The sequence below is a fragment of the Lampris incognitus genome, chromosome 11, assembly GCF_029633865.1.
Source record: "Lampris incognitus isolate fLamInc1 chromosome 11, fLamInc1.hap2, whole genome shotgun sequence".
Taxonomy (NCBI): Eukaryota; Metazoa; Chordata; class Actinopteri; order Lampriformes; family Lampridae; genus Lampris; species Lampris incognitus.
Genome location: NC_079221.1, coordinates 25,480,106 through 25,507,412, shown reverse-complemented (window position 1 = coordinate 25,507,412; position 27,307 = coordinate 25,480,106). Strand labels below are relative to the sequence as shown.

The 27,307-nt window shown below is 46.9% G+C and overlaps 1 protein-coding gene across 3 annotated transcripts; it reads right to left on the bottom strand.

The window, feature by feature from the left end:
• Positions 1-6,655: 6,655 nt before the first annotated feature.
• On the bottom strand, positions 6,656-27,185 carry LOC130120763 (uncharacterized). Of its 3 annotated transcripts, none has more exons than XM_056289482.1 (7): positions 26,983-27,185; positions 20,283-20,391; positions 14,842-15,011; positions 14,308-14,453; positions 13,703-13,844; positions 13,296-13,468; positions 6,656-8,204 (listed from the first exon to the last, which is right to left on the bottom strand). In XM_056289482.1, the coding sequence occupies exons 1-7, from the start codon at positions 27,020-27,022 to the stop codon at positions 8,091-8,093; spliced, it is 894 nt and encodes a 297-aa protein (XP_056145457.1). In that variant the 5' UTR covers positions 27,023-27,185; the 3' UTR covers positions 6,656-8,090. The 3 variants fall into 3 exon arrangements, with proteins under 3 accessions (XP_056145457.1, XP_056145458.1, XP_056145459.1); XM_056289483.1 differs by having other exon boundaries at positions 13,296-13,441; positions 26,983-27,165; XM_056289484.1 differs by lacking the exons at positions 20,283-20,391; positions 26,983-27,185 and adding an exon at positions 19,173-19,276.
• Positions 27,186-27,307: the final 122 nt, after the last annotated feature.

Sequence of the window (27,307 nt, the reverse complement as noted above, 5' to 3'; positions counted from 1 at the left end):
GAAAGTTGGGCGAAGTTGGACACATCGGTGGTTTCATCAGTTAGTATCGCTACAAAGCGTACGTCTTTGATTTCAGATTTTATTTCATTCAGCAGCACATTCCCCACAGATTCCATCAGATCATTTTGGATGTGGCTTGACATGCCAGAAAAGACTGCACGTCTCCAAATGATGGGCTAGCCTCTCATCATATTTCCGGAGTAGGTTGACGAGCTCAATATAATCACCACGATCGTCCGATCCTTCCCCCCGTTGAGTGTCCCCGGAATGCCTGCTCCTGGGTTCCGAGGTACACAACGACGTCGTCCACGAGTCTCTTTAACACGTCCCTGTTTTGTTTTTGTTTTTTAACGCTCTGGTTATGTTGCTCTGTGGCTATTCGCACGCCCTCAATCAACTGATGATCAATTCGTGTGTTGCCACTCGTGTATTCCGCACTGTGGGCGACAACGTTAACCAGTCGACTAAAGGGTCCGACTCGTTAGCCTCTCCTTGCGGAGGTCCGCCATTTTGTCGTCAGCCAGCTACTCTTGTACGAGACCGCGCCAGCACAAGATCGAGCGGGGCCGGGATAACGCTACACCCCCACAGCCCGTGCCTTCCCAGTCAACGAAAGGACAGACATGCTACAGAAGTGGCCCTCCTCAGCACACTGCCAACTTCGAGGGCTGCCCTGCAAGAGATGCGTCATGCAACAAGTGCAAAGAGAAGGGACATTTCGCAAAAGTATGTAGGGGCTCTAAGCATGTGAGTGAAATAACTTCCTGAAGTTACTGTGCTGGAAGTTGATGATACGGTGGGGAAGGTAGACAATACTGTGATGAAGGTTGATGCTACACGTGATGCTAACAAGATAATGTGTACAGTTCAAGTTTGCACAAAAGAGAGAGAGGGGCAGGACATTGAATTCATGCTAGACACGGGCTCAGCTGTATCGATCCTACCCAGAACGACTTAGTCACGACTCTTCCCTGGCGGTTCCCTCACTGAACCAAAGCTTGGACTTGTTAGCTACAGGGGAAATACAGTTCCTCGATGGACGCTTAAAAGCAAACGTAGCATTTGGTGACCGTTACACTGACACGGGGCTTTACACTGTGAAACAAGGTTCAGCCGTATCAGGGAGAGACTTATTCTCTGCATTACACATGGAACTACTAGATGGTCATGTCACTTCTGCTCCGTGCAGGAAGCCAGACGGATGCTACTGTTGAACATGTAAAAAATGAAGAAAAAAAAACACTCGGGTGTGCTAAAGAGTTCCCTCGCCGCGTTAACGTACGCCAGGACGTTAAGCCAGTACATCAGAAGCTGCATAGGATACCATTCTCTGTACGTGAAGCAGTCTCCGATGAGATAAAGAAACTGGTAGAGCAGGACATAATAGAGCCAGTGGAGTCTTCTGAATGGATCTCACCCATAGTTGTTACCAAAAAGAAAGATGGAGGTATTCGACTTTGTGTAGATCTGAGAGAGCCTAACAAGGCAGTGGTGGTTGATGGCTTTCTACTACCCCACATGGAGGAAATGTATACAGAGTTGAGGGGTGCAACACTATTTTCTACATTAGACCTTCAGAGTGCTTACCACCAGGTCACATTGCACGAGGACAGCTGTAGCTTAACTGCATCCATCACACATGATGGACTGTTCCGCTACAAAATAGTGCCTTATGGGCTGGCGTCTGGATCTAGCTGTTTCCAATGCATGATGTCGATGGTCCTCAAAGGTCAGTCAGGGATCCAGTGTTACCTTGATGACATCATAGTCTCAGGCACAACAGCTGAGGAGCATGACAAAAACCTGATGGCTGTGCTCCGATGCATTGATGAGGCAGGACTCAAGTTGAATCCTGCAAAGTGCCACTTTAGAAAGGCAGAGCTCACACTCTTGAGGCATACTATGTGGCGAAAGGAATACAACCTGACGCGTCACATGTTACTGCAGTATCCCAAGCACCTCCTCCTATAGACCTGATCACTCTGTGGTCATTTCTAGGCCTTACAGCATGGTACCAGAAATTCATCCCAGGGTATGCTGCTGTGGTTGAGCCCCCGAGAGCCTTACACTGTGAGTCAGGTACTTTTAGGTGGACACCTGAGGCTCAGAGGAGTTTTGAGGCTGTTAAAGGACTCATAGTCGATAGCCCTGCTCTTGCCCTCTTTGATCCGAAGCTGCCCACTGTTGTTACTATGGACGCATCAGACTATGGTCTAGGTGGGGTCCTTAACTCAGCTATACCCTGATGGCTCAGAAAAGACAGTGACATTTGCTTCACGCACACTTTCCCAGGCAGAGAGAAAATACTCTACAGTGGAGAAAGAGGCACTAGGGTGCGTGTGGGTGACAGAAAAGTGGAGAACATATCTGTGGGGGAGACAGTTCACCCTACGCACAGACCACAGCCCACTGACAACACTACTTACCTCAAAAGGTCTGGGTAGAGCAGGTATGGGCATAGCCAGGTGGTCTGCAAGACTACTACCATTTAGTTATGACGTCCAGTACAAGCCCGGTCGAGAGAATGTCACAGCTGACTGTTTGTCTTGACTTCCGTTGCCGAGCTCAGAGTCTAGCCTAGAGGATGATGTGGAAGTGGTAGCACTAACCTCTACCCTTTCAGCTATCACTGCAGTTGAGTTCAAGGCTGCATGTGTTTCCTGTCCTGTGCAACAGAAACTGCGTGAGCTACTCAACTCCGGATGGCCTAATACAGACAAGAGCTTAGATCCGGCCCTGCAGCCATTTTTCAAGCTACAGAACAAGCTTTCCCTACAGGATGAATGTGTTGTGCGGGGCACAGACTGGCTTCTGGTCCCAGACAGTCTCCAGCCTAGGCTGATTTCCCTGGCCCACGACACACACCAGGGAATAGTGAGGACAAAATAGAGACTTAGAGAAGTATATTGGTGGCCTGGCATGGACTCCCAGGTTGAGTCTGCTATCAAAGCACGCATCACATGCCAGTCACATGACAAGTCTGCAGTTACACACACCTCCCCACTGCAGCCTGTGCCTTACCCTAGTGGCGCGTGGGAGAAGGTAGCGATAGATATGGTGGGGCCCTTTGACAAGGCGCCCTTGGACTGTCACGTTGCAGTCACTCTGATAGATTATTACAGCAAGTGGTCTGAAATATGTCTGTGAATGTTCTCATTCATCCAGGTCATGGTTATCCGAAAGAATTGAATCGAGTGCCCGTCGTCATCGGAGCCTCCAAGAACAACAGTCGGTCACTAACGGCTCCAACGACTCATGACCACTGAATAATGAAGTCGAAACTAACACCCCCAACGACCGTCGCTGCTAAACAAATGCAAATCAATAGCTCCGATGGCGACGGGCGCGGCCAAACATCGGTACACAAAAGAGCCACTCATATCGATGGCTCTGTTAGCGACGGGCGTTGGTAAACATCGGGACACAAAGAGCCATGGACATCTATAGCTCTGACAACGACTCCAAGAGGATAAATTCTGAGTCTCATCACCAGCCAGTCAGACTAGCTTGGTCTAGTCAGAAAGGCACGAACTGATGAAGCCTCTTGGATGAGAGGCGAAACGTCTTCACGGATATATACCAAGTCCAGTTGCACTTGATTCAACTCCTTTGGATAAACATGACCTGGATGAATGAGAACATTCACAGATATATTCCTGATTATATTATCATGTTATAACATGCTGTTGCACGGTAATATGGTTCTTGCCGGAAATACTAAAAGAAGAAGAAAATAAAGTGAATAAACCTACGAATGCTACAGCCGTCCTCATTTGTATTCTTACCAGAATACAACACTAGTCGACTAAAGGGTCCGACCCGTTAACCAAGGGCTACCGAGCCTATTCATCTGTGATCATTACATACCCCCCTTTTCTTCGGGAAGGGCGTCCCCGGCCGGACCGTCACAGCCGGGGCGCGAACTCGTGTATTCCGCACCGCGCGTGACAACGTTAACCAGTCGACTAAAGGATCCGACCCGTTAGCCGAGGGCTAAGCGAGTCTATTTATCCGTGCACGCTACACTACCCCCCCCCCTTCGGGAAGCGTGTCCCCGCGCTTAAGCATATCAGCTCCTTCACGCCACTGGGCGCATGCGCTTCCGATGGCCTCACAGTCTCACCATCCCACTTCTGACACCAATGTAGCGAATCCGGGGGGCATCCCGGCCGGACCTTTTAGTGTGACGTACACGAATAATAGACGCGTCAGCCCTTGGGTAACGGGTCGGACCCTTTTAGTGTAGCGTGCACGGATAAATAGACTCGCGTAGCCCTTGGCTAACGGGTCGGATCCTTTAGTCGACTGGTTAATGTTGTCGCGCGCGGTGCGGAATACACGAGTTCGCGCCCCGGCTGTGACAGCCCGGCCGGGGACGCCGTTCCCGAAGGAAGGGGGCAATGTAACGATCACGAATGAATAGGCTCGGTAGCCCTTGGCTAACGCGTCGGGCCCTTTAGTCGACTGGTTAACGTAGTCGCCCGTAGTGCGGGAAACATGGGTTCGCGTCCCGGCAGCGGCGGTTCCCGGACTGCCCCCCACCCCCCGAACTCGCTACATTGATGTCAGAGGTGGGATGTACGCGGACGCGCTTGCCGAGGGAGGGGGGCAATGTAGCGAGTTTGGGGGGGGGGCAGTCTGGGAACCGCCGCAGCTGGGACGTGAACCCATGTTTCCCGCACCACGGGCGACTACGTTAACCAGTCGACTAAAGGGTCCGACCCGTTACAATATGTTTGATACATCAGTGTCATGTAGGAATGCAGAGGAGAACTCCTGATCAGTGCGTTAAGACACAGGGAAATGTAAAACGACCTCAGCAAAACAAACAACATAGGTTCTAAAATAATAATTCAAATAAATACAGTTTAATGTAGCCCTGGAATAGGTGTACTTATTGCACTGAAGAGCAGTAATTATGCAATAGTATCAATGTAATTATGCACTCGAACGTAATTTCGCTCCGTTATTACCGACAGGTATGCATCCCTTTAGTAATAGTACAAAGTGAAATAACGTGTTTACCCTGCGTGACGAGAGAAGATACAAAGTAAATGGAATTCCCCTGTGCGGGCCTGAATGGTCAGAATGTTTGCGGGAGCGGGCGGGAGTGGACAAGCACATTGCGGTTGCGGGCGGTAATGGTCAGAAATCCAGGGGGGGCGGGATTAAGAGAACAGTTCCGCGCAGTGCTCTACTTCGTTGTTCACTGGTGCAGCTTTTACAAAGCAATGTTCCTGCTGACGGTGTGCACCAAGTTTTCGCTGAAAGAACTCGAGTGGCTTATTGACGTGACTGGGGTGTAATGTCTCCAAGTGTCTCTCCCCCCACTCTTCCGAGCCATCCCGGTCGCTGCTTCACCCCCTCTGCCGACCTGGGGAGGGCTGCAGACTACCACATGCCTCCTCCGATACACGTGAAGTCGCCAGAAACTTCTTTCCACCTGACAGTGGAGTTTCACCAGGGGGACATACGGTGTCGGCGCCAGAACAAATCTGACGGCCGGGCCTACGGTTTTCACGGGGGGGGGGGGGCTGTCAAATTTACATTCTATATTTGAATATTCTTTGATTGTGAATTTTTTTATTAATTATTTGCTAATTAACCTTCGAATGTGCGCTTAGAATCCTTACTTGTGCTCTGCTCTTTTCCCCCGTTGTTTTCCATTCGCGCACAGACGCTACAAGCAGATCGCGTGTTGTTGCAGCACCTGTCCTTTCTCTTTCTGCTGGTGTAGACTTGTTGTTTGTACCACGAGAGAGCCATTTTCTTATATCCATCATGATTTTACAGTTAGCTAGCTAGCTCAGTCGATTTTGCCACGTTTTTAAAGTATCTTTTTCCTGTGTGTCACACGCAATTACCACCTGAATGGACAAAATCACCCGCTGATGTTCCGCTCCGGTGTCCTGTTAACCCCGCTCCTCCACAATCACGAAATTTAAGCATTTTATTGCATTAATTATTATTATTATTGATTATGTATTTCAATGTGCTATGTGCATTAATTAATTTTAATTTTTACATGATGTTTAAGTACTAATTTTCACATCACTGGGTAATTGGCGGGGGGGCACAACTTTAATTTGGGGGGGCGAGGCCCGGCCAATGCCCCCCCCGTAGCGCCGACACTGGGGACATAGCGCGTGGGAGGATCACGCTGTTCCCCCCAGTTCCCCCTCCCCCCCGAACAGGCACCTCGACCGACCAGAGGAGGCGCTATAGCAGCGACCAGGACACATACCCACATCCGGTTTCCCACCTGCAGACACGGCCAATTGTCTGTAGGGGCGCCCGACCAAGCCGGAGGTAACACGGGGATGCGATACAGCAAGCCCCGTGTTGATAGGCAACGGAATAGACCGTTACACTACCCGGACGCCCATTCTAAGTGTCTTTCTTAATTTGTTGGGTCTCATAGTATCAGCTGCCAGAGTTTTCAGACATATACTCTGGTCTCGCCTCCATCTCCCACCACATTCACTGTGAACCCAACAGTACAAAAGTAAGATAAGCTTCATAATAATTTCTTAACTTGGTTTTTGGTTGATTACTGTCAGGCGCCACACACTATGAGAACCGCTGCACTAAACCTTGCGTCCAGATGAAGTGATTCAACTTTCTGGGATTGAAGAAACCATTCATCTCATTCTCGTATTTCACATTTAATGCTTTGTTGGGAGTTTTACCACCTTGAAAAATCTAAAAAAATACAAACACCGCAGCATGTATGAAAAAGTTAGTATTCGTACACATAATCTGTAATTCTCTGCACATTCTCACATGCACTTGGCAGAGCCAGAACAACCCTCAGTGACCACAGCCCAGTCGGAGACTTGAGGAAGAAAATGTTGAAGCCAACATCAATGTCAATAATGGGCAAAGGTCAAAATAAGAGAGGAACTTGAAGAAGAGGCACAAGGTGAAATAGGGAAAACAAAGTATGTGGGACGGATTCAAAAGAAGAGTTTATCTATATATTATCAAAAAGGCATGCATGATAGGATTAATATCCTGACATGCATGCCTTGATCTGTGCCCCTGACCAAGGCAATATGAAAAAGAACTGCAGTAGGACTCAGTGCGCTGCACCACAGCTGCCCACTGTTCCTATACGATGGGTTAAATGTAGAAGACAAATTTCCATGTAACCTGTACAATGACAAAGTAAAGTGGACTTCATTCTTTCATATAGCCTCGTCTCAGAGGGTTTTTACATTCCCACAGTGAGAAAAGACCTTTGATAACGCAAAGGGGTCTTCTTTCAAATAGTTACAAAGGAAACAAATGAACAGTATGGGCACAAGTCAATTTCTTATTTTTTCAAACCTACATCCTTTTCAACATTGACTCTTCAACCGTCGTTGGCACAGTAACTTTTCTCAGATGACCACAGCACTAAATTAGCAAGTAACATGAAGTACAATTAATTTGAAATCTGCTTCTCAGAGTATCCGTGTTTTAAAAAGATAGGCCTCCTTGGTTGAGACGAGTGTCATGCAGTTTCTCTAATACAAAAATGCTTTATGTTACTGAAACTCCAAATGAGCAGTGCTGCTATAACTACTGAGACATGCACACAAAGTAACACACTGTATGGTAGCAAAAATCTACGACAAACTTCTAAACCATTATAATGAAAATGTTGGCCATAGTTTGACATAAGGAGAACAATTTGACCAAGTAATAATTAAAATTCACTTTTGGCTCAATTTTGTCCAAAATCTCATGAGACCATTTCTCCTTTTTGTATCAATCAAGCCAATAGTTATTCTGTAATGTAGTAAACTCACAAACTGAAATAAATGGGACTTAATATACATAACCCCAAGCAGGTTTTATGTTAATACTGAAAAATGAAAAGAAAAACAAAATATGTTTGCTTCAAGAAATGTTGATGAAAAAGTTTTGAAAAATGCAGAATATCATCCAGTGAAAACAGCTGGTACAGGTTCGTCCAAGTTCATGTGAGACGTAGCGTGGGTAAAAAGGAGGAGCTTGTACTGAAAAGGACTGGTAAAGACGCCTATGCTTGGTCTGAGGGACCTCAGCCACACAGAGGACAGGATGCACTCAGCAGGTTTTAATTTTCATGCTCCCTGGACATCTTTGTTTTCACTGACAAACGATAGCCTATCAAAGTCTTCTATGCAGGGACTGGTGCATATGCGCGGGTGGTCTTCAGGAAGTGGCTGCAGGATGAACTGGAAGAGGAAAATAAAGATGTTAAGTTCACATTATGTAGATATATCTCATCAGATAGCTGATGTTTTTGATGAGTGTATGTTTACAGGAGTCTGCCTTCTTGAACAGTGTGTTCTGTATTTGTGCAGCAGATTTTTTATGTGGGCATCAGTCATACAGACATCAGTGAGTGAGAATACATCATACTGGCCAGAGATGGAGAAGTTGTATGGCTGAGTAATGCCTGTAATTCAAATTTGAATCCACTCTGCAACAGAAACTGGTGATGACTAACTTTTTGAATTACCCTTTTCCTAACATTAACATAACTCTGCTCAACTGATATGATGTTGCAATACTACACAACTGCCATGTTTTTCCCTATTGCAAAGAAAGACAGATGGGCATAGAGCCTGCCATAACAACACACAGAGACGATGACAGACACGCAGATCGACAGACTGACACACAGAAAGATACACAGATAAATATAGCCAATATACACCAAACCGAAATCCTGGATTTTTAAATTGGGATTTTCTTTGGTTTGAAACAGTGTGGAAGAATCGCTTTGTCATGGCTTTGTTGTGCCCATTTACTCAATGTTCAATTGCACCTGATGAACGTCCCTGAACCCTTATCCTGCCCATTCATTTGCATACCTTTTTTAACCTTTCTATTTCAATGACAAAATATCCTAAACTACATATGGATCTGGCACAACCCATTGAACCCTATCTTTTTTGCAGTTACCCCCCACATCCTTCATTCATTCTTCAGTTGGGTCTATTCTAATAGACTTGTTCATTGGGAGAGAAGTTTATAGTTATATATCTGCATTTACAGTATAAGAGTCAGCATACACAAACAGATGGAATTTTTACCATAGAACACCTTCAGTGCTCTATTTCTCTAGTGAAATCCATCCCAAAAAAGTGTGATTTATTAGTTTTAACATCAAGCTATCAAATAGCAACTCATTCTCAGTGGCTGTTATTGGCCCCTATCAGCACCAGCTTGCACCCTAGCAGTCTTAAAGCAGCACCCTGGCCCCCATTACCAGATCAGAGTTCATCCTATTATGTGACCTCAACTAAGACAAGCTCAAGGCATCTCACAAAGTATTCCTGCAGTTTGACTCCCTAAACCTCCATCAAATCGTATCCCTCCCTACTAGGTCTGACCCCAAAAACCCTGAAAAGGCCACGTTGATTGATGTAATCTTCACCAAGTCCCCTCATATTTACCAGTCTGGTGTGTTCTGCAATATTAGCGATCACTGTTTTATTGCCTGTGTTCAAACTAATTGCTCTGCTAAATAGCCTGTTCAGCTCAATCGTAAACAAATCCTAAAAAATGCAATACTCAAGCCTTATATATATATATATACCTTTTAATACATGGCACTACAAGCTTGTTTTGTGCGTCGCACACTCATCAGCTGCTAATGCTGAGTTCAGCTGATGAGTGTGCGACGCACGAAACAGGCTTGTACTGCTATGAATTAAGGGATTTTTTTCCCTACATCTATCTTAATATTCCGCTCCTCATATTGGTTGAGCACTTTTATCAACACCATTGACGGTTTCCAAAAAAACAAAATAAAAAACGCTATATATATATATATAGTACTCTTTTCCACCTTCTCAACACACTCTCCTCGCTTGTCAGCAGATTTCTATCTATATCCTCCATCACCCTAACCTGCTGCATATCCTTCCCTGCTCGGTCCCTGTCTAACCAATCGGTTCAAGTTCTTTTCGCCATCCTTAGTGTCCAGCCTCTCATACAATTCGCCATATGTCTTTTCCTTTGCCACCTCTCTCTTCGCTTTACGCTGCATCTCCTTGTATTTCTGTCTACTTTCTTAATTTCTCTGACTATCCCACGTCTTCTTTGTAAACCTCTTCCTCTTTATACTTTCCTGTACTTTCTCATTCCACCACCAAGTCTCCTGTCTTCCTTCCTCTGTCCAGATTACACACCAAGTACCTTCCTAGCTGTCTCCCTCACTATTTTTGCAGTAGTTGCCCAGCCATCTGGCAACTCTTCACTACCACCCAGTGCCTATCTTAACTCCTCCCTGAACTCCGCACAACAGCCTTCGTTCTTCAACTTCCACCACTTGATCCTTGGCTCTGCCTTCACTCTCTTCCTGATCTCCAAAGTCATTCTACAGACCACCATCCGATGCGGTCTAGCTATGTTCTCGTCACCAACTTGCAGTCTCCAATCCCTTTCAGATCATGTCTCCTGCATAAGATATAGTAGTCCATCTGTGTGCACTTTCCTCCACTCTTGTACGTCACCCTGTGTTCCTCTCCCCTCTTGAAATACATATTCACCACAGCCATTTCAATCCTTTTTGCAAAATCCACCACCATCTGTCCTTCCGCATTCATCTCCTTGATATCATACCTACCCATCACCTCCTCATCACCTCTGTTCCCTTCACCAACATGCCCACTGAAGTCCGCTCCAATCACAACTCTCTCCTCTTTGGGTATACTCTCCACCATTTTATCCAACTCACTCCAGAATTCTTCTTTCTTTTCTATCTCACACCCAACTTGTGGGGCATATGAATCAGAATGAGAATCATGTTTATTGGTCATGTAATGGAAGGATTTCCTTTCTTTTTAGAGCCTCCCTGCCGCTAGGGGAGTAGTTCCATTATCTTGAGTCCTGCCTTCTAGCGGCATAGTTAATACTACAGTTTCAGCTACTTCCTTTTCCTGTGACAACAAGAAAATGGTGTGACAACACAGCAATATTCATGCTCCATCATTAGCTATCACCTAGTTTCTACCCCTTTGAGTGGCAATATCTTTTCACACTTCCTTGTTATTAAATCCCATCCATATACAACACTGGTCTGTTCCTTGGAGTATATGATGCAAGGGAGAGTTTAGCTGGCTGTAAAAACCCAATATAGGACAAGAGTCACATTGGGTGTAGCAGTACAGGCCATGTAGGTTTGCACATACATGGAATTTGACTCCGGTGTCGTGGCTCTCAGTGTACTTAACATAGACTAACAACACTACAACACAATAATCTTCAGAGATATACACAAGGATTGACTTATACAGGCAAAAGAAGAGGTGATAAAGTGCAATGGTGGGCGTCTGGGCAGCATAGCGGTCTATTCCATGGCCTACCAACACAGGGATCTTCGGTTCGAATCCCCGTGTTACCTCCGGCTTGGTCAGGCATCCCTACAGACACAATTCGCCATGTCTGCAGGAGGGAAGTCGGATATGAGTATGTGTCCTGGTTGCTGCACTAGTGCCTCCTCTGGTCGGTCGGGGCGCCTGTTCAGGGGGGAGGGGGAACAGCGTGATCCTCCCACGTGCTATGTTCCCCTGGTGAAATGCCTCACTGTCAGGTGAAAAGAAGCGGCTGGCGACTCCACATGTATTGGAGGAGACATGGTAGTCTTCAGCCCTCCCCAGATCAGCAGAGGAGGTGGAGCAGCGACTGGGATGGCTCGGAAGAGCGGGGTAGTTGGCCGGGTACAATTGGGGAGACCCCAAAAAAAAAGGTGCAGTGGTGCAGAGAATATATCAGAGATGCTGAATGGATGTTAGCAGGTTACTTACAAACATGCCTGAGGTAAATGGACATGGACATGACAGAGCGTAGCAGTATACGTACAATGTACAGTATAGTATACACAAAATGGTTGGATTCAGTTGACAGTGTTAAGCGTTCATTTGAATGACAGCCTGCGGAAAGAAACTGATTTTATATCTGGTTGTTTCTGAGTACAATGCTCTGTAGTGCCTGCCAGAGGGGAGGAGTTGGAACAGGTTTTGCGCTGATAACATTCATCAACTAACCTTCGATTTCCAGCTTCATACTCATAACTCTGTCCGACATCTCTTCACCTCCAACACACTCTTGACATATTCTTCCTTCGAATTACCCCTACCCCATTTCTCCTCCCATCTGCACCATGGTAGAAGAGTTTGAACCCACCTCCAACGCACCTGGCCTTACTCCCTCTCCACCTGGTCTCTTGCACACACAATACATCTATCTTCCTTCTCTCCATCATATCAGCCAGGTCTCTCTCTTTGCCAGTCATCGTGCCAACTTTCAAAGTTCTGCCTGTTACCTCCACACTCCTACACTTCCTCCTCTCCCACTGCCTCTGGACATGCCTTCCCCTCACCTTCTCCCTCACTCAACAGTAGCATAGTTTCCACCTGCACCCTGCTGGCCAACAGTACTGGTGGCGGTCATTGGTAACCTGGGTCTCGACTGATCTGGTATGGAAATCTACTTATGATCTGCATATATCAGCTTTTAAGGGATCGATTATGGAAATTTTCACTCATACATGCAGTTGTTTCTGTACAACTAATGTCCCCTAACCTTTATTCTGTCTGCTGCATATCATTGCTCTCTTGCCTCTGCTGTTTTGCTTTGCCTGTTTGTGTATGCTACTCTTGTTCTGTTGTTGTATTGCCTGATGTTGTCTGCTAGCTACCTGCTCAATGTTTTTGTGCTAGATTGCATGTCATTTATGTAATGCTTGTTTTTATATGTAATGCTTGTTGTGACTGTATGTAAGTAGTGGATGTGTTAGAAATTTTTGGATGCTGCTGTCTTTTTAAACTTTTGACATTTCTTTTAGACCCTACCCCTTTCCCTCAAGAGGCTTTGCCTTTTGCCAGGCTGCCATTGTAAAGAAGAATTTGTTCTTACTGACTTGTCTTGTTAAATAAAATAAATAAATCAATACTGAAAATGTGAAAAAAGAGACACATCAGAACAATATAGTCCAACTGCCATTGTCAAACTCAGTTTAAATGAAGTGATCATAAGATCTCGGTCTGACATAACCAATGATGTGTGTGAAGGTGGATTTTCCAGGAAAAAAATGGAATCGGGTTGGTGGTCTGAAATAGGATTTTGTCAACAATCCAAGGATTTCAAAAAAGGAAATTACACGATTTTGGCATGGCGACAGATAAACAGTAAATCACCCCTCTACCCAGGGGGGCAGTGTTCTGTGCCCTGACCCTACACTCCATGTGGTGTGGTAGGATTTAAAAACTCACAGATAGGTCTTTATGCATGTGCTCAGAACTATATGTACATACCTCTGGCATTTGGTAGAGGGGTCCCAGCCACTGTTTAATTCTCTTGGACTGGAAGATGATCATATATGCAATGGCTATTGACACAGTTACCACGAAGACAACTGCCACAACAGCCCCAATGATCTCAGCATATTTTCTTTTTACACCTGGGAAACCCATACATGTACACGATTCTCTCTCACACACACACACACACACACACACACACACACAAAAGATACAAGTGAACATTATTATAACTCTACATTCAGACATAATTGTCAAGGTCTAGTGGTTATATTTTTAACCGAATTCAGATGCATAGAAACATTATGTATCAGTTCAAACTTATTCGCTTCAAAAGTAGTTTATGCATCTGAGAGAAAAATACTTCAGTACCAGTTTCAACACCATTCTCCAACTCTTACCCGATTCAGGGATGACGGTACACTGCGTGCAGCCAGGTGGTCCAAGGGGCTTGTCATGGTAGATGAACTGCACCCTTACACAGTAGTTTACCCCCTCCTCTAGCTCTCGGATAGACTCAGAGGAAGTAGCAACTCTGAATTTCTGTTTTAGGTGTGTGAAAGTTCCATAACAATGTACATAATGTACCTAATGTAAATAACACACATTTCGCAATGCAAGCCTTGTCTAGTGTGAAACTTGTCATCTATCTTTAAATTACAATATCCAATGAAATTAAATAATGCAATAATGATGCAAAAAGTGTGTCAAAATTCATTAAGATGTAATCTGTTAATAGTAGGTACATTCCTGGTTTGGCTCCGTTGTGTTCAATCCATTTTTCTTAGTTGTTCAGCACTTTGTAAAGTGCTGTAAAAGATGATTTATTTCTAACATAACTGAGAACAATATCTAGCTAACTAATCACATGGAGAGTATACTCAGCTGTCGGTTAGTGGTCTAAATGCCAAGCCACAGCCCTAAGAACAACTTTTCATTTTATCTTGTAAGAATTTACAGTGTGTTACATAGAAATAGTCTTAAACAAGCCTATGAGAATTCTCACCTGTAGGTCCTGTCCCTCCTTGCCATAGTAAATCTTATGTTTGGCATGGTCAGCGTGCCGCAGAGCCAAACTGTGATTTCTACTTAGATGCACAGTCAGGAACCCTGGTCGTGAGGTCAGATTAAACCTGGGACTACAGGAATCACCTGGGGAACCAGAACAAATAAAAGACATTCAGACTCCCTAGAAAATACTTGCACAATATGGAACATTTGGAAGTATGTATTCTTAGTCACCTCCCAAGAATGGGCTTTTAGTTCTTTCTGTAAAAGGGGAACCATCCAACAGGACCTATTTTTCTGACTACCTAGTTTTCTGTGCCTTTAAAATGATGCCTCTGAATGCAAAAGTAGTCTAATTGTAAATATCTATTAACGTCCAATAGAGCGGCACAAAACATAAAGCATGTTGAAAATGGTGCACACATACACATTTTATCCATCCATCTATATTTATCTATGACTTAAGACATCTGATATATACACCTCCCCACACACACACACACACACACACACACAGGTCCTGGTTCATTACCCTTTTTGCTGCAGGCTTCAACAGGTGTAGAAGTCAGGCCAAGTTTTTTTGTGAGGACACGCAGCTTGACACAGCCGTGCTTTTCCTTTGACTTGGTGACAGTAACATCACAAGAGGTGAGCTTTGTCTGGACACAAGCAGGAACATCCTGCCAATGTTGGGCATCAAAGCTGAGGAGAATTAACAAGGATTGCTCACTCAAAAAGGATAGACAAGGAGACTTGGTGGTGGAATGAGGAAGTACAGGCAAGTATACAGAGGAAGAGGTTGGCAAAGAAGACGTGGTATCGTCAGAGAGATGAAGAAAGTAGACAGGAGAACAAGTAGTGAGGGAAAGTTAGCAGGAATTTGACCAATCTGGGAAGTAAAGTGTTACCAATAAATTTCTTCACCAATGTGTTCCTTAAGGTGTGTAGTAACATGTATTAAAATGTTGAAATTCAACTCCCGGGGGTAACCTCCGAAAAAATTGCTCAAAGTCAGGGTACCGATAACAGATTTTCGAAAATTGAAAAAAGCTTAAATTGGACTTAACTTACGTTTGAGGGGTCAAACTAGGAATTTGTCATGATTCTAAGTTGATTGCAAGCATTTATTTTTCACCAAGACCCTGGTAGAAAAATATTCACATCCACTTTCCCACTCATCACCCCCCCCATGCCGTAGAGGGCACCCGACATGTTGAAGCCATTTACATCCTTTTTCTCTATTGATCAAGGGCTAACTGAATATACTGCTTTCAACACCTGATACGTACGTATTCTCAAAAATTTTTCTAACAAGCTGTAATGTTTCTCTGCACAACACTGATGATTCTCATTTGTTACATAAAAGGTATAACGTTGCTTGTTCTTGTTAGCTAGCTAACAGCAAGTAATATGATCGGCTAACGTAAATATTAACTTCCACTAAAAGTTGTCATTACTAGCTTAACAATACTTGTTAGCTGGCTCATAGTTGTCATAAGTTGTCTGACTCTCATGTGTGCACTATACTCCAAAACCTACATCTGATTTATTTATTTAGTTAAATGCTAGCTGTCTGCTCCATTAACTACCTAGCTAGGTTAAAGTGGTGTAGTCTGTACTGCCTCAGATTTTTTTTTAATTTATTGTTACGGTTAAGCAAATCTATTCTTTTACACCTCAGTACAATATTTCAGAAACTATGCCTCTATGACAGATTCGGTCTTTATTCTACTTTGTGTAGGCTATGGGTCTTCAGTAGGCTAATATGGAAGACGATGTGAACCTACCTCTGCTCAAGTGCTTCTTCTGTGAAGGCGTGGAAACGCCAGATGAGAGGCTTTTGCAAGGAACTTCTAAAGGCTACGCTACTTTACTGAAACATGCAGAAGCCATGGAAAATGCTACAATTTTGGAGCGTATGAAGAAGGATGAAAATGAAGGAAGACTTAGATACCACATAAAGTGTAAAGATTATTTGTACAACAAGTTTGTCAAGGTCACCAAGACGTCAGCTCAAGCATCAAAGACAGAGGGAGAGAGAGCAAAGCTGAAGCAAAGGCGCACTTGCTCTGAGATCAGTGCATCAACTGCATGCACCTCTTCAAGTTCACGGTCCGTTCAGCTTCTGTACAAGAATGTATGCATTCTTTGCAACCAACCCGCTCATCTCTACGAACATAAACCAGCAGACGCTAGAAAGAAATATAGAGTGCCTGATAATGTGACTGCAGATAGACTAAAGGCAAGCTTGCTGAAGATAGCAAGGAGTCGTGGAGATGACTGGGGCACAGAAGTCCTTGGACGTCTGGAAGGGATCAATGACTTAGTAGCAGAAGAAACCTTGTATCATTTGCGCTGCAAACTTCTTTTTGAAACGGGTATGCCTTACTCCAAGACTGCAGATGAAAGACCAAGGAAGAGAGGACAAAAGAAAATAGATGATGAGTGAGAGGTTGTTTTTATTGAATTATGCGAATGGCTAGACACAGAACTCGAGCATGAGGTGATGACGCTTGACCAAGTCCACGAAAAGATGCAGCAGTTTGATCAGTCACCCGATAAGAGCCTCTCTTATTCAAAGAAATGGCTAAGGATGAAACTTCAAGAGAAATATCATGACACACTGTACTTCACATCACAGTCGAAAAGGTCAGATGTACTCTGCCTCAAAGATAACACAAGCAACATTCTGCGAGAGCATCATGCTAATCTTCAGCAAGGAGATGAGAAGACACAAATCATAAAGACAGCACTAAAGTTCATATACAACGACATCGCCATGATTAATCTAGATCCAAAGTCATACCCCACTGCATACAGTATGGCTGATATCCAGAGTCAGCTGGCACTTGTTCCTGAGAGCCTCCAGATGTTCTTGAGACCAATAGTGAAGACCGATGAAAGAGTAGCTGTTTGGGGGCAGAACTTTATCAAGGCTCGTCGGCCTCAATCAGGAGTATTGCCATACCAAATGGGGCTTGCCATACAACTTGATCATAGATTTGGGTCAAAATGGATGATCGACAAGTTACATCGGCTAGGATACACTGAGTCTTACTCAGAGACACAAAACTACAAATACTGCTTCCTCAATGACAGGAATGGAGATGGCATCCCAGATACATCTGGCACACTTGATACCACTGTAGAAGAAACTGATGACCAGATCAATGATGAGGCTGCGATTGATGCCGCACTTGAGGATCCAACGGTTCCGACCACCAGTGAAAGTGACAATCAGGTGGTCATGGAGGTTGCGGAAGCAAACAATGCAGTCACTCAGTTCGTTGGGGACAATATAGATTTAAACATTGTCTGGGTCAGTGGAAACACCCCGTTTCATTCAATGGTTTGAAGAGAACAACCCATTCGACCACGATCGAGACAAGAATATGCTTGTATCTTTCTCTACAGGATTCACAAGCACGGGGGATGACTCAGTTAATGTGGAGAGAGCAGCTGAAGTAGGTAGAGAGATGCAGATAAAGCTGGATGGACAGTCAGCAACATCAACCATGGAGGTGAAGTCAAATGTACAAGCCCGGTCATCACTCAGAAAGATTTCCAAGATCAACGAGAAGAAGATTCATCTTGACTCACTCAAGTTGTTCAACTGACTGATCATTTTTGCTCAACGGGATATGACAGTTGAGACAAGCTTGGAGTATGAGCTAACTCCCGTCCCATTGTCCCTTTTCAGCAACAAAGATCACAAAATGAACAAGGCAAACAAGACAGGGTTTTCCAAAACTAGCCTGAAGGAGTTGACTGATCCACTTGAACTCACTAACCAACCCTGTTCCACTTTGGGGGTTGATGGAGGATGGCTTCTCTACATGGTGAAGTGGGAACAAGGCCAGACTTGGCAGGAGATTGCCAACAGTTACCTAAGGTACGTGCGGCGTCTTGGCTATAACTCTCAAAGGATCATTGTGGTCTTTGATGGCTATAACAGATCACCAAAAGATCATGACCACATGCGACGTAGCAAGAAATCATGCTGTGATCTCCAGATTCAACCAGATATGATGCACTGGACACCAAGAGCAAAGTTCTTGGACAACATCCATAACAAGAGTGAACTCATTCACCTCCTCTCCTCAACGTTCAGAAAACTTAACATCACTGTGGAGCAGACTGACAAGGATGCTGACACTTCGATTGTGAGAGAGGCATTGGTTGCTGCTAAAGATGGCTCTGTTGAGGTCAGTAGTTTGTGTAGATATTTAACTTTCATTTGCTTAACTACTTTAAAATAAGAGTTTTGATTTTTTTAAATATTTTCACATGCTCTCTTTACAGTTGCGAGAGGAAGACGCAGATGTGCTGGTAATGCTGGTGCACCATAGCTCGAGCACGAACCACCCACTCTTCTTAACCACATCCAAGGGCTCTTATGATGTCAGGAAGATCCGGGAAGCTCTCTCAGAAAGAAAGAGACGCTACCTGCTCTTTTGTCATGCGTTCACTGGGTGTGATACAGTTTCTGCTATTTCTGGCCATGGGAAAACAACTCTGTTTGACAGGTAATAATAGTAGGCCTATAATAATAAAAGTAATTGTATTTTAGTGAAATATTTGTATATTGAAATATCTTTAAAAAACCTTGAAATGCACTTTTTCAGGTTTTGTGCAGGGGACATTGATAAACATATGGACATCTTCATGGACATTCATGCTACCAAGGGTGTAGTGGTTCAGGCTGGAACTGCGATCTTCCAATATATTTACAATGGACCAGGTACTACTCAGGGTGAAATTCGGTACACCATGTTCTCACGGAAGGCAGCGGCTGGGCTGATCAAACCAGAGACTTTACCTCCAACAGAGGGTGCAGCTGCACAGCATTCTCTCCGTGCCTACCTACAGACCCGGGACTGGATTCTTCTACAGAGCATGTCTCTGGACCCCAGTGACTATGGACGGACATTCGGTGTTCATGGTTATGAGCCAGTTCCAACACTAGACCCAATGGCTCCTGAGGAGCTCCTCCAGTTCACAAGCTGTAATTGTAATGGAGATTGCAGCAACAGGCGATGCAGCTGCAAGAAGAATGGTGTCAAGTGCATCTCAGCATGTGGAGTTTGTAAAGGCATTACATGCAAGAATGGTATTCATGATGGTCTTGAAGAAGACTCAGACATTGACTTGTGAAGCATTTGACATAGATTTTCTCTGACTATTGCAACTATTGTAATAAATGCAAAAAAATATATATGCAAAAGTTGGCATGGCAGTTATTCCACTAAGGAGTAGATCTAGAGAAAATGAAATGCTAGCAATCAACTCAGAATCATGAAAAAAAAAGTCTCTACAGCATTGCTGTGATTTGTTATGATAAAAAATTATTTATCTAAATCTTTTTCAAAAAAATCACCCTCACCCGGACTCCCCCCCTCCCCCACTTCCTCTCTATTTTACTACAATATTTTCAAAACAAAAAATGAAAATAAAAGAATAGATGAATTAAAGAACAAGGGTCTCTCACTGGGAGGGGTGGATGGAAAGGGCCTTAAGAACGGGATAAAAAAATAAAAATAAAAAATAAAAAATCTTGTAAAAATCATAAAAAAATCACACGAGTGAGTTAGAGACTTACCCCAAGAGACTTTTTTGTTCAGAAAATTATGTACAAAAATGTTTTGGTAGCCTTTTTTCCTAAACCGGAAGTTGATTTTTTTTTAATACTGGTGTCAATACCCCAACTTTGATCAGGTTTTTTCAGGGTTTCCCCCTGGAGTTGAATTTCAACATTTTAATGCATGTTATTACACACCTCTATGAACACATTCATGAAGAAATTTCGTGGAAATGCTTTACTTCCAAGATTTTCCTAACTTTCCCTCACTAAAGGAGATGCGGCAGAGGTACAATCCACTGTCATCATTTCTACATCTCTCTATAAAAAGAGATATGGTCTCATTCCACAGACAAATGGGTTGCCATAGGCAAACACAGATCGAGGCCCCTCACCTGAGATACTGAACGGTGTATGTGACATTATTGTGCTCAGGAGCAGGACTCCATCTCAGCATTGAGTCAATGTGGACATCTTGCAGTGGTGGCAGGACCTCAGAACAAACTGGGAGAGATGGAAGAGAACAAGGATATGAATTGAACACTACGCTGATCTACAGCAGGCTCAGTGAGGCCATGTTTAGGCTGGGTTGGTCACGACGGCTCCCTAACTCTTGTCACTCCACACGTGTACACACACATTATAGGACCTAGGATTGAATTCACAGTTGTTACATCCTACCTATCTAGTTGGGGAGGCTACCGAGTGCGGATGCACGGGTTAGAGTTTGGGTTATGGTACGGTCACACATGCGCGAAACTAACATTGGCTAATATTCATCTCCTGTTCACTTCCATTCTATGCAAATGAAGGGGTTAATAAAACATTCACTTCCAGTAGCAAAGCAAATTTGCGAATTCCCCATTCAAAGTTCAACAAAGTTGAACTCCACATGAAGTGAAGATGCAAACTTCCTTTGCCGCTGGAAGCAAATGTTTTAGGCTACGGTCACACATGCACAAATGCAGGTGAATGACCATCGCCTGCCGAGGCGAAATCGGCTATGCATAACTGTAGTCCACTGACTTCCGGTTTCTACTGCAGCGGTCATACCAGTTTCCTGTTTGTTGGCGTGTACTATTGACAATGGCCTATTGTAGCGAATTCGGGGGGCAACCACAGGAACTGCCGCAGCCGGGACGCAAACCTGTATCGCCCGCACCGCGGGAGACATCCCTGACCGCTAGACTAAAGGGTCCGACCCGGTAGCCAAAACGTGTCTACTTATCCATTGTGGTGACCCACATCTATATAACAAGAGACATTCACCTAAGAGGACGGTGTACCTTTAAGGGAAGAGGCAAGGGGTCAGATAATGCACTTCCGCTTCCGGTTGACAGTTGAGTTCAGTGTCGTTGTCGAATGTATGACATGCTAAGTTGGAGCTAGTAAACTACCTCGACTACGTCTACTCTCACGTGTCCTGTCTCGTTGTTTTCTAACTCCACATTGGTGACCCCGACGTGATCGAACTACTAATACGAGTATGTCTGACAACGAAGACGCCGGGAATAATGCTGCCGCGGTACCCGCTCCCGACGCCGGTGATAACAACATGGCTATGGCTAAAGCTAGCATTTACGCCGCTACTGTGAAGCTACCCAGCTTTTGGCAGCATAATCCACGGCCGTGGTTTCAACATGTGGAAGCCCAGTTCCAGCTGAGAGGGATAACGCAGGATGCAACGCAGTACTTCCACGTAGTGGCGGCGTTAGACGCGTCGACAACGGCGCGAGCAATGACACTGTTGGAAGCTCCGCCAGCTGCTGGCAAGTACGATGCTATAAAGGCATTCCTCCTGAAGCTATTTGAACTGTCGGAGCTGGAGAAGGCAGACCGTTTACTGTCCCGAATGGCCTCGGCGACGGCAAACCGTCTGAGTTAATGGAAAAAATGCTGTCTGTGCTGGGACCGGCTGATCCGGCCTTTCTTTTCACACACATTTTTCTGAGGCAGCTCCCCGCACCTGTACGCACAGCACTGGCCAGTTCTCCTCTCGCCGCCTCCAAGGACTACCGTTCTCTGGCTGCTGAAGCAGACAGGGTTTTCCTGGCCAACCGGCAACAGTTTGTGCATGCCCTGCTACCCCACCAGACCGCCCCACCACCACCTGTGTACGACTATATGGACACCGCGGCTGCGGTGACAGCCCGCCGCCAACCGGACGACGGGCTCCATTATTACCATGCCAGGTTTGGGGCAAAAGCAAAACAGTGTCGCAAACCCTGCAGTTACAGGGTTCAGGGAAACGCCAAGGCTGGCGCTCGTTAACGGCTTTGGGCGCCGGCCGTGACTGCAAGCTGTTGTTCATCAGAGACTCCTTGTCGGGCCGGCGGCTGCTGGTTGACTCTGGCGCTCAACGCAGCATACTACCAGCACAAGCTGTGGACACGATGACCGACAGTCACGGCCCCCAGATGGACGCCGCCAACGGCACGTCCATTCGGACGTACGGTATCAGACATGTGGACGTGTGTTTTGGCGGCCGACGTTTCGGCTGGGACTTTGTGATGGCTGCTGTATCCACCCCGCTCCTAGGTGCGGATGTCCTCTGTGCTTTCAACCTGCTGGTGGATGTTAAAAACTGTCGCGTGATTGATGCCGTCTCTTTTGCGTCATACCCCTGCACGCTTGGGGGCGCTGGATCGCTGTGCCTCGCTAACACACTCTCCACCGGGGATCCATACCAACGCCTGCTCGCAAATTTCCCCGAGCTCACCACACCCACCTTCTCCTCGGCGGTGGCCAAGCACGGCGTGGCACATCATATCACCACAGTGGGCCCCCCAGTTTACGCCCGGGCCCGACGCCTCGACTCGGCCAAGCTCGCAATAGCCAGGGAGGAGTTTTCGACTATGGAGCGCCTCGGCATTGTCCGCCGTTCTGACAGCCCATGGGCTTCCCCTCTTCACATGGTTACTAAGTCCGACGGGGGTTGGCGCCCGTGCGGGGACTACCGTCGCCTAAACAATGCCACGACCCCCGACCGGTACCCCATACCGCACATACAAGATTTCTCTACCCACCTGGCGGGCGCTGCCATCTATTCCAAAATCGACTTAGTGCGGGGGTATCACCAAGTGCCGGTCCACCCACTGGATGTCCCAAAAACGGCTGTCATCACACCCTTTGGGCTCTTTGAGTTTTTACGTATGCCTTTCGGCCTTAAAGGGGCGGCGCAGACGTTTCAGCGCCTTATGGATTCTGTGCTCCGCGACATGCCATTTTTGTTTGTGTACTTAGATGACATCCTCGTGGCCAGCGCGTCGGCGGAGGAACACATGACGCACCTCAGACAGCTGTTCGACAGGCTCAGCGAACACGGCCTCATCATCAACCCAGCTAAGTGTCAGTTCAGGGAGTCGTCCATCACCTTCCTCGGGCACCACATCACTCCACAGGGGGCCGTTCCCCTCCCTGCCAGGGTTGAGGCTGTCACCATGTTCCCCTGCCCCCGCACTGTACAGTCGCTGCAGGAATTCCTGGGCATGGTGAACTTTTATAACCGTTTCCTGCCCCGTGCTGCCCACATCATGCGTCCCCTGTATGAGGCCCTGCGGGGTAAGAAGTGTAAGGACGAGCTGGACTGGTCTTCGGGGATGGACGAGGCTTTTGTGGCCGCCAAGACCGCGCTGGCCAACGCTGCGCTGCTAGCTCACCCGTCGCCTGCCGCCCCCATAGCCCTTACAACGGATGCCTCCGACTACGCCGTGGGGGCCGTGTGTGAGCAGTGGGTGGGGGGGGGGCTGGCAGCCATTGGCGTTCTTCAGTAAACAACTCCGTGAGAGCGAGCGCAAATACAGCACCTTTGATAGGGAACTACTGGGTCTCTTCCTCGCAACCAGACACTTTAGGTTCTTATTGGAGGGCTGACAGTTCACCGCTTTCGTGGACCACAAACCGCTGACGTTCTGTATGGCCAAAACCTCAGAACCGTGGTCTGGGCGTCAGCAGCGCCATCTCGCGGCGGTTTCCGAGTTTACCACGGACATAAAACACGTGTCGGGCAAGGATAACTTCGTCGCCGACTGCCTTTCACGGGCGGTTGTTAACGCCGTTCACTTGGGACTCGACTACGCCGCTATGGCAGCGGACCAAGCCAAGGACGCGACCGTCCAAGACTACCGGTCGACCCCTACGGCGCTACGGCTGGAGGACGTGACGTTCGACGCGGCCAACACCACCCTCCTCTGTGACATCTCCACCGGTCAACCGTGCCCCCTGGTGCCTACTTCCTGGCGGCGCCGAGTTTTCGACACCGTCCACGGCCTTTCCCACCCGGGAGTGAAGGCCTTGACCAAGCTGGTGAGCGTCAAGTTCGTTTGGCCGGGGCTCCGTAAGGATGTTAGAGCCTGGGCCGGCTCGTGTGTGGCGTGCCAACGCGCCAAGGTGCACCACCATACCAAGGCCCCTTTGGCGCCGTTTGTGGTTCCAGAGAGGCGGTTTGACCACGTCAATGTTGACCTGGTGGGTCCCCTGCCCCCCTCCCGTGGTTATACGTTCCTCCTCACTATTGTGGACAGGGCCACCAGGTGGCCAGAGGCTATTCCCTTGTCCTCCACGACGGCAGCAGAGGTAGCACGGGCGTTCATCGGCTGCTGGGTGGCCCGTTTCGGCACGCCCAGTGACATCACGAGCGACCGGGGCTCCCAGATTACCTCGGAGCTCTGGACGGCGGTCGCTGAGCACCTGGGGGTGAAGATCCACCGCACTACGGCGTACAACCCGCAGAGCAACGGACTTTGTGAGCGGTTCCATCGGGACATGAAAGCCGCTCTGCGGGCAAGCCTCACTGGCTGCGACTGGATGGACCGGCTCCCGTGGGTCATGCTCGGCCTGCGTTCGGCCCCGAAGGAAGACCTCCAGACCTCATCCGCTGAGCTGGTGTATGGCCAGCCCCTGCGGGTTCCGGGGGAGTTTCTTCCGGATGCTACGGCTCCCTGGTCGGCCGCCTCTCACCTCAGTGCATCCCGGAGCGCTGCCGGTGCCTTCGCTCCCGTTCCGATGTCTCAACACTGCCTCCCCCGGTCCTATGTCCCCAAGGATCTGCCATCGGCGAGGTACGTCTTCATTAGGCACGACAGCCATCGGTCCCCGCTGCAGCCCCCATACGACGGGCCCTTCCGCGTCCTGGAGGCAGGGGATAAGAACTTTGTTGCGGACGTGGGGGGCAGGCCGGAGTGGGTCGCTATAGACCGTCTCAAGCCCGCTCACTTGGACATTGGGGAGCCAATGCAATTGGCCCTACCCCCGCGGCGGGGGCGCCCTCCTAGGTCGGCCCCGGCACCTGCCTCTGTTCCTGCTTCGGCCCCGCCTATGGCCCGGGTTTCGGCCCCATCTGTTTCCCCTCTTGTGAAGCGCAGCCGTTATGGCCGCAGGGTCCGCCCCCCGACTCATCACCTGTTTTCCCCGTGACTTTGCACTGTGTCATTGACTGTTCTGTTGTAGAGTCTATTTTTATGTTCATGACTTGCACTTTTGCTGTTTTGCATTGTTTTGTGTAGGTGAATTCTGGGGGGGCCTGTGTGGTGACCCACATCTATGTAACAAGAGACATTCACCTAAGAGGACGGTGTACCTTTAAGGGAAGAGGTGAGGGGTCAGATAATGCACTTCCGCTTCCGGTTGACAGTTGAGTTCAGTGTCGTTGTCGAATGTATGACATGCTAAGTTGGAGCTAGTAAACTACCTCGACTACGTCTACCCTCACGTCTCCTGTCTCGTTGTTTTCTAACTCCACACCATGCACGTTACACTACCCCCCTCCTTCGGGAAGCGCGTCCCCGCGCTTAAGCATATCAGCTCCTTCACACCTCTGGGCGCATACGCTTCCGATGGCCTTGCGGTCTGCGGTCTCACTATCCCACTTCTGACAACAATGTAGCGAATTCAGAGGGTAACCCCCGGAACTGCCGCAGCCGGGACGCGAACCCGTATCGCCCGCACCGCGGGAGACATCACTGACCGCTCGACATGCACAGAATTTTCGAAAACTTTCACCTGTACCTATCAGCAAAACTGATAGGTGACAAACTGATAGGTACAGGTGAAAGTTTGTCGAAAATCCTGTGCATGTCGTTGACATTTATTCATGGTAAATCGTGTTAGCGTCGCGAAAAATAAGCCATTGTCAATAGCACACGCCAACAAATAGGAAACTGGTATGACCACTGCAGTAGAAACCGGAAGTCAACGGACTACACTTATGCACAGAGTCGATTTGTATCTTGTGCTGAATGTGGGCAGTGCAGAATGTGACACACACGGAAACCAGTTTGCTGGTTTGTGGCCCGTTTGAGTCAGGGGTGGGCAACATGATCCAGAAGGGGTCGGTGTGCGTGCAGGTCCTTGTTCTAACCAAGCAGTTGCACACCTGAGTCTACAAATCGAGGTCCTTAGCAAAGACTGCTGGTTGACTAATACAGTCAGGTGTGTAATTGCCTGGTTGGAACAAAGTCCTACACCGGCCCTTTCTGGATCATGTTGCGTATCATGGTATGTGGTTGTCGGTCACATATGTGCGGTTGTTGGTTTTGTGACGGGAAAATGTACATTTAAGTCCGCAGAAAGATAAATGTTTTCACTTGTACATGATATCAAAGTATCAGACAAATACGGAAGAGGAACACTGGTATACAAGTTATATTTGTATACCGCGAAATATGTTATTAATACATTTTCATTTACGTTCAATGTGTCTCCCGACTCACTGCCAGCTAGACATCATCTCTCGTCTGGAGACATCATCTCTCGTCTGGGGCAGTTTGTAGTTTTCATGGGCAATGTTAAAATACCGGCTGGTTAGACACAGCAACCACAAGTCTCCTCCATCTTGGCCAAATACAGCCAAGTGGGGTCGGTTGAGGCTGAGGATTCGCCGTTAAAGTTCACCAAAACTTAACTTCACGCGAAGCGAAGATGCAAATTTCCTTCCCCACCGGAAGCGGATGTTTAATTCATAACTGGCATAGAATGGAAGTGAACGGGAGGCCAATATTCGTCAATGCTCATTTCACGAATGTCTGTGCCCACGGTTACTAGCTACTATTTTCGCCAACGGTAGACCGAATCGGGGGGGAAAGAAAAAAGCTTTACCTTTTCCGATGACGTGAATCCAGAGTAAAACAAGCAGCATGATGGAGTCATTTCACATATCGCTGAGGTTTTATTTTACAAAACTTCGCGGACAGAAAAAACATTTCTGCCCTGTCTACGGGAAGACCAAAGCACTTCCGCAAACTGTCACCTCGAGGAACGCCCCTTTGCTGATTTCGCAATCTTTTTTTTCCTCCTCAAAAGCTTTATTTCATTTACAATATTGCATCCATCCATTGTCCGAACCGCTAGTCCTGCTCTCAGGGTCACGGGGATGTTGGAGCCTATCCCAGCAGTCATTGGGCGGCAGGCGGGGAGACAGGAA

What these genes read in the sequence shown, in the direction of transcription:
- LOC130120763 (XM_056289482.1), bottom strand. Translation starts at nt 27,022, where the DNA reads ATGCTGCTTGTTTTACTCTGGATTCACGTCATCGGAAAAG. An exon ending in TACACCGTTCAGTATCTCAG is followed by an intron (nt 15,012 to 20,282) that starts GTGAGGGGCCTC and finishes AATTCTCCTCAG; the next exon opens with CTTTGATGCCCAACATTGGC. An exon ending in CCCTCTACCAAATGCCAGAG is followed by an intron (nt 8,205 to 13,295) that starts GTATGTACATAT and finishes TTCCTCTTCCAG; the next exon opens with TTCATCCTGCAGCCACTTCC.